Below are 11,466 nucleotides of genomic sequence, written 5' to 3'. Positions count from 1 at the left end.
AAATCTTAGAGCATTATTCATAAGGCAAAATAGATAACTCCTGGTTCAACTTAAGCGATGTTGCTAGCACTTTTTCTGGAAGCTCCTTGACATATTCGAAGACTCGCCAACACCTCTCCTTCCAAATATTTCAAGCTATAATCAAAACCAACCGAGCTCTTTGAGGGCTTGTTCCCTGAAACCCACTTTGTAATATCGAATTTTTTCACCAATCGAAAAACAAGAAACATCTATAATCTGAGATGAGGTAAGCCAAATGACTCTTCTTCTACACTAGATTAGCGTCTCCACAGAAAGATAGATAGTGTATGAGTAATTCTGGAGTTGACTTGTAGATTAAACAAGTTGTCGGAGTGGATGGAAACCGCTGATAGATAAGAAGCAGAACAGAAAGCTTACCATGGAGGATTTTTCACGCAAAGAGCAAAATCTTGTGAGAAATTGGCTTCTGTTGCATGAAATTCGGACAAAATTCAATGGAGGTATGGTAAAATTGGTAAGCAATCCTGTACCCTAATGTAATATCATATATTTTTGCTCTGTTCAATACCCATTGAATTGTGTCTCCACCTTTTCCTGGGGTTATGGAGAGGATTCGCTGAACAATTTATGGAGGAAAAAGATTTTAAATTAATACTTGGTTCCACTGTTTATTTGACAAAAATAGGTCTTTCACCTTGACAGATGGTAACTATCTGATAGTAGTGCCGCAAATGGTAGAACAGCGAAGGGGCAAGGAGGAGGAACCCATGGTTTACTGAAGATTCGGATATCACCAGAACTTACTTTTCAACTAATGCCTTTCTTTACAACTCGCTTCCCTTCAAGAATACTTTGCCAAATCCAAGAAAGTAAGGTTCCTACTTCTGCTGTAAGGATAGAATTAAATATGAAGTATTTACCTTTAAGTATTCTAGAAAGAAGAGAGTTAGGTTGAGTCATAATTTTCCAACACTATTTACCCAAAAGAGCTAGGTTTTGAGTCCTGAGTCTTTGAAACTAAGCCCGCCTTCTTTCTTAGACCTAGTCATCTTATCCCAGCTAATCCACACCATTCACCTTTTAAAATCTTACTGCCTCACCAGAATTGGATTAGAATATTATGAATTTTATTTATCAAGCTGTCCGGAAGTTTAAAACATGACAATGTGTATATTGGTATGGCTTTACCAACTGCTCAAAGTAATACCTGTCTTCTTCTATTAGTTAACAAGCACCTTTTTTTATCATTGTTTCCTTTTGAGAACCTTATCTTTAATTAAGTTGAAGGTGGCTTTCTTAGAGCGGTTGACAAGGAAAGGTAGACTACCAAATATTTATCCTATATACCTATGTGAGAAATATTCAACTGAGCTGCTAGGGATGTTCTAATTAACTCTAGAGCGTTATTACTGAAGAATAGGGCCGATTTATTAAGATTAACTCTTTTTTTATTGAATCTATCATAAGATTTGAATAATTTTAGAATAGTGGCACAAATATTTTTTGAGACTTTACCGAATAGAATAAAATCATCAGCGAATAGCAAGTGATTTATAGTTGGGCATCTTCTATTTATTTAAATTTCTCCAATGAAACTATTTTGCTCTGCTTTGTGTAGCAAGAAGAAAAGTCCTTCTACACATAATAAGAAAATAAAAGAGGATAGAGGGTTACCTTGGTAGATGCCTCTATTTGGTTAAAAAAACCACAGGGTTGACCTTCCACAACAACAAAGTAAGAAACGGTTGTCAGCAATTCATGAATCTAGTCAATGAATCTCGATTCAAAACCCAACTTTTTCATAATAAACCATAAAAAATGCCACTCTAGCCTATAGTAGGCTTTACTCATATCAAGCTTGAGTGTCATTTCGTATTCCAAACCTCACTTCTTTTGTTTAAGGTAGTGCATACATTCGTGTGCTATAAGAATATTATCAGAAATAAGTCTACCTTTCAAGAATGCACTTTGAGTAAGACTAATTACCTTGTTCATACACTCTTGGAGTCTGTGAATCAGTACCTTCAAAATAATATAGACAATAGAAGACAAACTGATGGGCCTTATCTGAGTCATATCGCTTGCATCTGGGACCTTTGGCACTAGACAGATATTGGTGTGGTTAAAACTTTTCAAATTCTATCTCTAGCAAAAAAATCTCCACAGTCCGGAACACGTCTTCTCCCACTATATCCCAGTAGAATTGAAAGAATTTAGCCATTATACCGTCCTCTCCTGCTGCACTTTGAGGGTGTATACTAAAAGTAACTCTTTTTATCTCCTTCATAGAAATAAGTCTTCTGAGCCTACAGTTCATGTTAGCTGTTAGGGGTGCTCAAAACCGATCCGGACCGAACTAAACCGATCAACCAAACCGAAAAAACTGATAACCGAATTAACCGAAAACCAAAAAAACCGAAAAAAACTCATTTTGCTGTTTTCTGTGCGGTTCGATTTGGTTTTCGGTTTTGACTCTGAAAATCCTAACCGAACCGAACCGAACCGATTCCAAAAAAACCCTAAAAATGCCTAACCCCACCCCCAAACGAACAAAGTTGCTGCGCGAGTGTGAGAGCGCCCCCCCAAGCCGTCCCTGACCCAGTGACCCTAACCCCCCAAATCCCCAATCCCTAACCTGCGGCTGCGCTCTCTACTCTCTAGTCTCTACTACCCAGTCGCTCTCGCTCTCTCTTCTCCAAATCCCCAAAGCACGACGCCACCCACAGGCCACAGCACCACGCCGAAGCCTTCCTCTTTGCGGAGACGCCACCCACAGCACGACGCCGTCGCCCACGCACAGCACCACGCCGTCGCCCACGAACAGCACCACGCCGTCGCCGTTGAGACGCCACCACCCAACGCCAGCAGTGTTTCTGGGTTCTCCCACTTAGCGCCACTATCATCAGTTCAACCTACTCCCAACACGGAAGCGCCTCCGAGTCTCCCAGTTAGCCTTCCTCCCAAGTCAACATGGAGCCCGAGCCACCGATTCAGATAATTTGCTGTTTATTGTTGTTTACTGGTTGTTTAATGGTGGTTGTTTACTGTCAATATGGTTATAAATTTATTTTTCAGTTTATTGTTGAATGTTGATAATTTGTTGAATGTTGATGCTGGTTATTGATTTATTGATGTTGCTGGTTTATTGTATTGCTGGATTGCTGCTGGTTTATGATATTGCTGGATTGCTGGTTATAGATTTATTTTTCAGTTTATTGCTTGATGCTGGTTATAGATTTATTTTTCAGTTTATTGTTGAATGTTGATAATTTGTTGAATGTTGATGCTGGATATTGATTTATTGAGCTAGACATCACATGCGCTTATGTTTGAGTATGGATATCTGGAGTTGATTAAGTGCTTCTCAGTGCCCTTTTTCATCTCTAAATGAATTGCTGTGGTTTTCTTTGAATATGAATATTTCCCGTGATTTTTATGATCTAGGTTTTATGAATCTTATGATCAATTGATTACAATGATTGTTCAATTTTCTTAACTACCCCATGGGGTTCAGCTTTTCAATTGTTGAGAATTCTGGAAATTTTGATGCTTGATTCTCTTGTACAGGTGGTGCTTTCCCAGCTTCCATTTGGGATCTCTTTTTTAAGCTTATAGTTTTTCTGTGTTTTTATGATCTTATTTGGTGCATAAAATTAATATGGTAGCTGAATTGATTTGATGCTGATCCCATCTGATTCCCAATTTTCCCCCCAATACCATTGACATCCAAAATATGAACTATTAATGCTTTTGCAGTTGTTCACAGCTTCTAATGACTAATCAACTTTTCATACTGTAATTATAGTAGTCACTTCATTAAAATTGTATAATATGGGGCTTTTGGTTAAAACAAAAAAAAAATTGTAAAACTTTGAGATTGTAATGGGCACTTCAATATTACTTGTAATCTTAATTGCTAGAAACAATTACTATGAATCGAGGCACTATTGACAAAGCTAATTGAAGTTGTAGTCTATTTGTGTTTCATTTCATATATATATTGTGTTCAAAGTGTACATGTAATATTATGAGCAGTAGTTTATTTATGGAGAGAAGTTACTTATGTAGCCTTCTTGTTTTTTTATTATAGGAGTTGGGAAGTCATGTCTTCTACTTCAATTCACTGGCAAGCGCTTTCAACCCGTCCATGACTTGAAAATTTATTTTTATTTTTCAGTTGTATTGACTATTGAACTTTTAAGCTTCTTTAATTGTCGTATTTGAATTCCTTTTGTCGTTAAATTTCATTAGATCAAGACTTTGTTAGCTATTGTGTATTTGTGTTTGTCGATTTCAATATTATGACTTTGTGAAATAGTATGGTAGTATTTTTTTGAATTGATTGAAAAAATCGAAAAAACCGAACCGAACCGAATCAAACCGATATTAATTGGTTTGGTTTGGTTCGGATGGCCTTGATAAAAAAACCGAACCAAATCGAACCACAGTTTAATTAGACGATCGGATCGGATGACTTTTCTCTCAAAAACCGAACCAAACCGCACCGCAAACACCCTATTAGCTGTAACCTTAGGTTCGAAATCTGTGAAAAAAGGTCTAGGATCCATCTGATTAGAAGATGTGAAAATACTCTTAAAATAGTCCTCAACCACCTTAGCAATATCAGCATTGGTTGTTGCGATATCCTCATGATCCCTACACAGATGCCATATCTTATTTATTCTGGTTCTAGATTTAAATTTTTGATGGAAGAAGTTTGTATTTTTTGTCTCATTCCTTTAGTCATTTAATTCTAGATTTATCTTTCCAATAAAATTTCTCGTCCAAATATTCTTTTTTAAGCCGTTGTTCAAGCTCAAGTAATTCAGTGTCTCCCATGATGCATGATGCCCATTTTTGTTCTAGAAGAGCAGTAGCTTTAACAATCTTCTTTTTAGAATTAGTAAAGCTATTCTTTTGTCAGAAAATCAATTAGTGTCTAACCAATTTAAGCTTCTGAAATAATCTAAACATCACTGACTCTTCAATATTTGAGTTCCAGACCTTGCTGATAAAATTACGAATTTGTTCTTCACCACACCAGCGGGATTGAAACTTGAATCTCTTCTTTGATCTCTTTAGTTAGTAGTTAGTGTCCAAAAAGAGGGAAGCGTGATAAGAACCTCTCTTTGATAGTCTAAATTCATCAATAAGCACTCTGTCAAGTCTTTCCTAAATTAGTTCACCTTACCTATGTCTGTTACTCCAAGTAAATGGTTTACCCACCATTTTCAAATCAATCAATGAGTTATCTCCAATAAAATAATTAAAAGCATCAATCGAAGAATAAGATTTAGGATTGTCACAAAGTTTCTTACCTTGATCAATAATGAAATTGAAATCACCAATAATAACCGATTTACCTTAGAATTGGGAGAGCACCAAAGAGATTTTTTAAAACTGGATAGCCGAATATTTTCATTGTAATTTAAATTAACTTATTTAACATCAATAATTTTATATGTATATTTAATTATGTATTATTATATTAACAAAAAAAAAATATTTTTTATTTATTTTAAACATACAAACATGTGAATAATTATGTAAAACAATTTACGCTTTTTAGGACATGAAAATTTAACTCCAGTTCTTATATGTACAATTTTTTTCAAGAATATGTCTCTAGAGTTTGCCTAACATATTTTCAATTTATTTGAGATTATTATATGTATAGATTAAAATTAGTTATTAACAAAAGATATATGTTAAAATATAAATATATATTAAAAATAAATAAAAATATATTTATATTTATACATAAATATATTAATGAATAATTTTATTGATTAATTTTAGTTTGCCAATAGCATTTTTACTTTTTGGAAAAGTCTAGGGACCAACAACTTTATCAAATTCTAACCAGCATATAACCAGCAAAAAAAAGTGAACCATTGGATGAAATCTCACACCAATCTCATACCATTAAAATCATCATTGATAGCTATTTGATGGCTACAAATCACAAAAATTGCTGACCTCCTAAACTCTCCTCTTAATTTTTTTGCGGCAGCACAATGACCAAGTCCACCATAAGTAAATGCTCGCAACCCTCGTATAGTCATATCTCTCACTCTCAGACTCTCCTCCCTCCCTCTTTAACTTTTCTTTCACTATATAATGTGCTCAAACTTCCCCATTCCTCATTCTCAAACCGCAAAAACAAAATAGAGTCAACATGCAGAGACATCTTCTGACACTGTTATTCTTCTTTCTTCTTCTTGACTCATCTCTTTCAATATCGCTGGGACCTGCCGCTAAAATCTTTAGGAATCCCGCCATCAAGAGATTATACAAGCATCCGCTTGCCAAAAAGGTATTCCATATCGGATTCGACTATTTGAAGAACCAGAGCACCCCTCCACCACCGTCAGGTGCGCCGGAGGAGAAAATCCAAGGCCTCCATTTGGTGAAACAGTATCTCAACGATTACGGTTACATGCAAGACTCCGACAATTACACAGATCTAATGGACCAGGACACCGTTTCTGCCATCAAAACCTATCAAACCTTCTTCAATCTCACCGTCACCGGATACCTCGATGACGAGACTCTTCAGCAGCTTTCGCTGTTCCGATGTGCTGTCCCGGACGTTAACTTCAACTACTCTCTCTCCCCTACCAACAACGTGTCGTGGCCTAACGGGAAAAACTGGTTCTCTAACCGCACCAATCTCACGTACGGCTTTCTCCCGCAGAGCGACATCCCAGACAACTTCACCGCGGTGTTTAAAGACTCATTCAAGCGGTGGTCCGACGCTATAACGCCAGTACTAAACCTAACACTCACAGAGACAAGGTACGAAAGGTGTTTTAAAATAAAAGTTGATTGAATTTAAATAAAAAACCCTCACATACATAAATTTATTTTTACGTGAAATTAATATATAAGGATGATTAAATAATTTAATAAATTTAATTAAATTATAATCTAACTGTTATGATTATACGTGAATTTTCATTCAAAATAATAAAATATATGCAATATAAAAATATTATATATATTTTAACATATGTAGCATGTTTGTAATAAGTAATAACAACTAAAATATTAGTTACCAACTTAGCATAATAAGTATTTTATATTGTATTTAATTGTTTGTGTGTCAGGTACGACGATGCAGACATCAAGATAGGATTCTACAAATTTAATAACATGACGGTGGGCAATGAGGTGGTAGGGGTAAGCGTTATAGAACTTGTTTCGGGTAACGAAGATGTTACTGTTGGGGAGATGCTTTTGGATGCTACAAAGTATTGGGCACTTCCCAATGACACTCTTAAACTTAACAGCTCAACGCTAGAGGATGGTATAATTGACTTGGGTGCTGTGGCGATGCACCAGATAGGGCATCTTCTTGGACTTTCACACTCCTCTCACAATGAATCGGTTATGTATCCTTATATTTTGCCTGAAAATCAGAGGAAGGTGCAGCTCTCAAACGATGATAAACAACAAATCAAACAAGTTTATTCCAACCCTGCAAGTGGAGTTGGGACCAGTAATTGAGGATTCATTACCACTCTCTCACTTGGATTTGCATGCATGTTCCTGTTGTACTAGTTGTCTTACCGCTACGTGATTGTGTGGATGTTTTTTAGTTTTTGTTTTTATTTCTTAATACATTACCTCTTTACCGTCTTGCCACATTTTTTTGGGGGTTCATTGATAAAAAATTTGATTTAATGTTTTTTAAATTAAAAATTGGTAGTGTCTAATGCGTAAAGAAGATTTTTTTTTTAATAAAAAAGGTAAGGAGAATATATAAAAGAATATTTTGTTTTTCTCTGAATTCTTTTCTAAATACTTTACACGAATATGAGGTTTAAGAGGTCGAATTGGACCGATTCTGTTACCTTTAATCCAATAAAAAATAATGTAATAATTATGTTAATATATAAGAAAAAGATAAAGAATTAAAAAAAAAAGTAATAGTTGCGAAAGTCAATCCTCAACAAGGTTTTCAAAACCAAATTGGGTATCAAACTAATCTAATTAATGACATATTGATTGAGAAGTTCAATCAATTGAATCATATTTATTTAGACGTTCAACCAATTGAATTATATAGTCTAATCCAAATAATTAAATTATAATAAAATAATTTATAATAATTTATAAAATAAAAAATAAAACATAAAAATATACTTATATTTTAATATAAATATTAAAAATGCACTTTAAAAATATAATAATCAAAGTCTTAAAATTTCATTTGAATATAACACAAAAATACTACCACGCTAAATTGGTTTACCGATGAATGTTACGATGGTCTTATAGAAGCGGAATTTAAGCCCCCGTCGATAAAATTAATTTAAAGAAACGCAGCATTTCGATACCATCGATAAGCTATTTTACCGACAGTTAAACCATCAGTAATGGATGAATGCGAATTTAAATTCGTGGCTCTTTTCTCTTCCCCCTCCCATTTCAGCAACCTCTCTCTCTCACTATCCGCACTTTCTCTCTACAATTTTTCACTCCACGAAATTTCGATCAACATTAGGTTACACCATTGTAACCGCGGTGAGTTCCTCTTCAATTTAATTGGTTTAGGTTTTTTGATTAGTTGAGTTTTTTCATTCATTTTTTAGTGTTCTTATTTTTTTTATCTTGAGTTTCCAAATGTGATTTTTTCAGATTCTTAGTGACTTTAGGGACATTGCTGCTGTCGCTGCTACAATGCGGGAATCGTTCGATTATTTTTACTATTTTTGACAAGCTTAATAGTTTAATTTGTCCAATTAGATTAGTATTTATTTATTTAATTATGTTTTTATTGCTATTAAACTTAATTAAACCTAAAACTTATAAAGAATATAAGTGAGAGAATTTTTTAAATTGAAAAAGTATTTACTTTGGCAGTATTAAATGTTTAGAATAGAGGTTTAAACTCCTACAATAGATTTATAGAATGGAAGAGACGAAATAATTATGTGTAAGGGCAGCATAGAGATTCTTCCGATTTATTTGCCATAAAATTTGTTTATGTTAACTCCATATTTGTTTGTGGGCTGGAAATAACGTGATTAAAATGGTTAGAATTAAATAGTGTATTTAATTTGTAAATGTATGATGATTAGTTTATATTGTGTAAATATATTGCTAATATATTAAAATATAATATGGAATTGAAATTTGATAAATTGGAGGGTCCTAATTGTAGAAAAAATTCTAGCAGAATTTTTAAAAGGTTTTAGAGATTAATACAATTTAAATAGCAAAAGCTTTTTGAAAAATGTAGGTGAGTGGAGCTCAAATGGCGCAAAATCGATCTTGATGAATGATAAACACTTTTAATAGGGATTTTAAATCGTCATTTATAGATGATTTAGATGAATTCTTAGACACATGCATAAAATTAGACGATTGTTTGAGATTGCGAAAGATTAGGTATTCATGTGCTAAGTGTAAATGCACTAAATTTAAGTAAAATTGAGGATGTAAGGTATGATTTGATGAGAAAGGAGTTTATGCCAAATTATTAGAGGTGGGTACAAATATGGCGAACAAGATTTTCAAATGGGGAGTAGTTCTAGATAAGGAGGATATTCAGGCTGTGATGTGGATATTCTTGGACGACAACTTTTTATTACTTATATAATTTTTATTATTAACGTATTATTAATGGTTGTCGTAGTAAGGGACTACAAAGGAAGAATACGAGTGCACCGCTTGACTTAGGCGACATATCTTTGTGCATCACTGCTACTATCACTACTCCTCCTCTTGTTATTCCTACTCCACCACCTCATTCACCCAGGTTCCAAGCTGTAGATCATGGGTTGCCACAACTTACTATGATCCCGACACCTAGGCCTAGTAGCCAGCCACAGCCATAGTAAGGTATCTACCACTGGAGGATCAGAACATACTGGGAATCCACCACCTACGAGGCTAAGACTAAGAAGATGCATGGTATGTGTTTAACATTTTAACAATAGCACACAATATAACTTACATAATATCGCATTGATCAAGTAATCCTTTTGATAGGAGGCTGATCTGAGCTCTGTATGAGTGAGTTATTTATAAAGACCCCACCGGAAAAGCCGATCGGTCAAAGTCGGTCGACAAGCGCTCTAAGATACTCACGTAAGCCTTTAGCTTAATGACTAATACTTAATAATCTGTTATTTAATTAAATTATAAGTCTTTAGTTCAATGACTAACATTTAACAATAAATTTTTTTAGGATCTCTTCGAGGAGGACTTGTCGAGGGCCGATGATGAGGGCCAAATGTCGGTTCAGAATTTCTCAAAAAAAAAAAATTCGTCGCAAGTATAGTTCCAAACCAATAAATGACCCTTATCAAAATTTAGTTTGTTTGTCACAAATTCAAATCAATAAAAGCCAAGAATTTTAAATTTCGGGTCATCTCTCAATAAAGAATTGCAGTGAGATGTGCGCATCATTGGCTATGAGAAAAAGGGGTTTGAAATGCAAAAGACAAGAAATCAAATGAAAAGAAAGTAAAGAGTAAGCAAATAAATTTAAGTGTTAAAAGGCATCTTGGCAAGGCATCTTAGCAAGAATTAAGAGTTAAGATTTCCTATCCAAGTTATTGACCACAAACATAGTAATTAAGAATATTTAATCATACTTCGTAATCCCCAAACATCCAAAAAAAGTCAGATAAGCATAATTGATCTTAATCCACAAGTCCTAGCTAACTCACTAATTAGATTTAGTGAAAGACTAGCGTTAGTGGAAACAAAATCAACTAGCAATCTTAAATCACTAATCAATATTGGACATCAATGATTCAAGGTCACCTAAATTCTCAATCCCAAGTCAGGAATACAAAATCTACTCTAAAATTAAAGAAGGTATTTCAACAAACAATTGGAAGATATAAAATGAAAACATCATAAATTGTAAGAACTAATAAAAACCATAGCTACCAAATTTAAAGAAGGCAACAATAACAACTAAAAGAAGCAACAATAAACATGAAAACATAAAATTGCATTAAAGAAAAATTAGAATTAAAACAAGTGTTCGTAAACTAAAATTGACAAAAACAAAGAAACTAACAAGTAAAACTAAACAAATTAAGATACTAGAACAAGGAATTGTAAAGAAAGTTACACTAAAACAAGAATTAAAATCTAAATCTAAGAACAAACTAAACTAAAAATCATAAAATTCTACAGAGAAGTTGGAGCTTCTTTCTCTCTAGAAATTAATCTAAAACATGGTTCTACACTACTACTATGACTCCTTCTTGATTCCCTTGTATTCTTGCCACAAATTCTTTAGAAATGAGTTGGATTAGGCCAAAATTGGGCTTGAAATCGCAATCCACATGTTCACTTAAGTGAATCACATCCCGCTACTCGTGCGTACGCACAAGGCATGCGTACGCACAAGGCATGCGTACGCACAACCATGAAAATCTCCAATCTTCATTTCTTCATGAATTTTCCACTTTTGCATGCTTTTTCTTCATTTCTTCAAGCCATCCTTGTCTTCTAAAC

At 34.2% G+C, this 11,466-nt stretch overlaps 1 protein-coding gene across 1 annotated transcript; it reads left to right on the top strand.

Annotated features, from left to right (window-relative positions):
* The first annotated feature begins 6,148 nt into the window (after positions 1-6,148).
* LOC107488978 (metalloendoproteinase 1-like) lies at positions 6,149-7,637 on the top strand. Its single transcript, XM_016109761.3, has 2 exons — positions 6,149-6,780; positions 7,092-7,637. Exons 1-2 carry the CDS (start codon positions 6,161-6,163, stop codon positions 7,489-7,491), a joined length of 1,020 nt encoding a protein of 339 aa, XP_015965247.1. The 5' UTR covers positions 6,149-6,160; the 3' UTR covers positions 7,492-7,637.
* Positions 7,638-11,466: the final 3,829 nt, after the last annotated feature.

The sequence above is a fragment of the Arachis duranensis genome, chromosome 5, assembly GCF_000817695.3.
Source record: "Arachis duranensis cultivar V14167 chromosome 5, aradu.V14167.gnm2.J7QH, whole genome shotgun sequence".
NCBI classification, from domain to species: Eukaryota; Viridiplantae; Streptophyta; class Magnoliopsida; order Fabales; family Fabaceae; genus Arachis; species Arachis duranensis.
This window is presented reverse-complemented; position numbering and strand designations above follow the sequence as displayed.

Coding starts and splice junctions, on each gene's coding strand:
- LOC107488978 (XM_016109761.3), top strand. CDS start 6,161: ATGCAGAGACATCTTCTGACACTGTTATTCTTCTTTCTTCTTCTTGAC. Junction 6,781..7,091: donor CTAACACTCACAGAGACAAG/GTACGAAAGGTG, acceptor TTTGTGTGTCAG/GTACGACGATGCAGACATCA.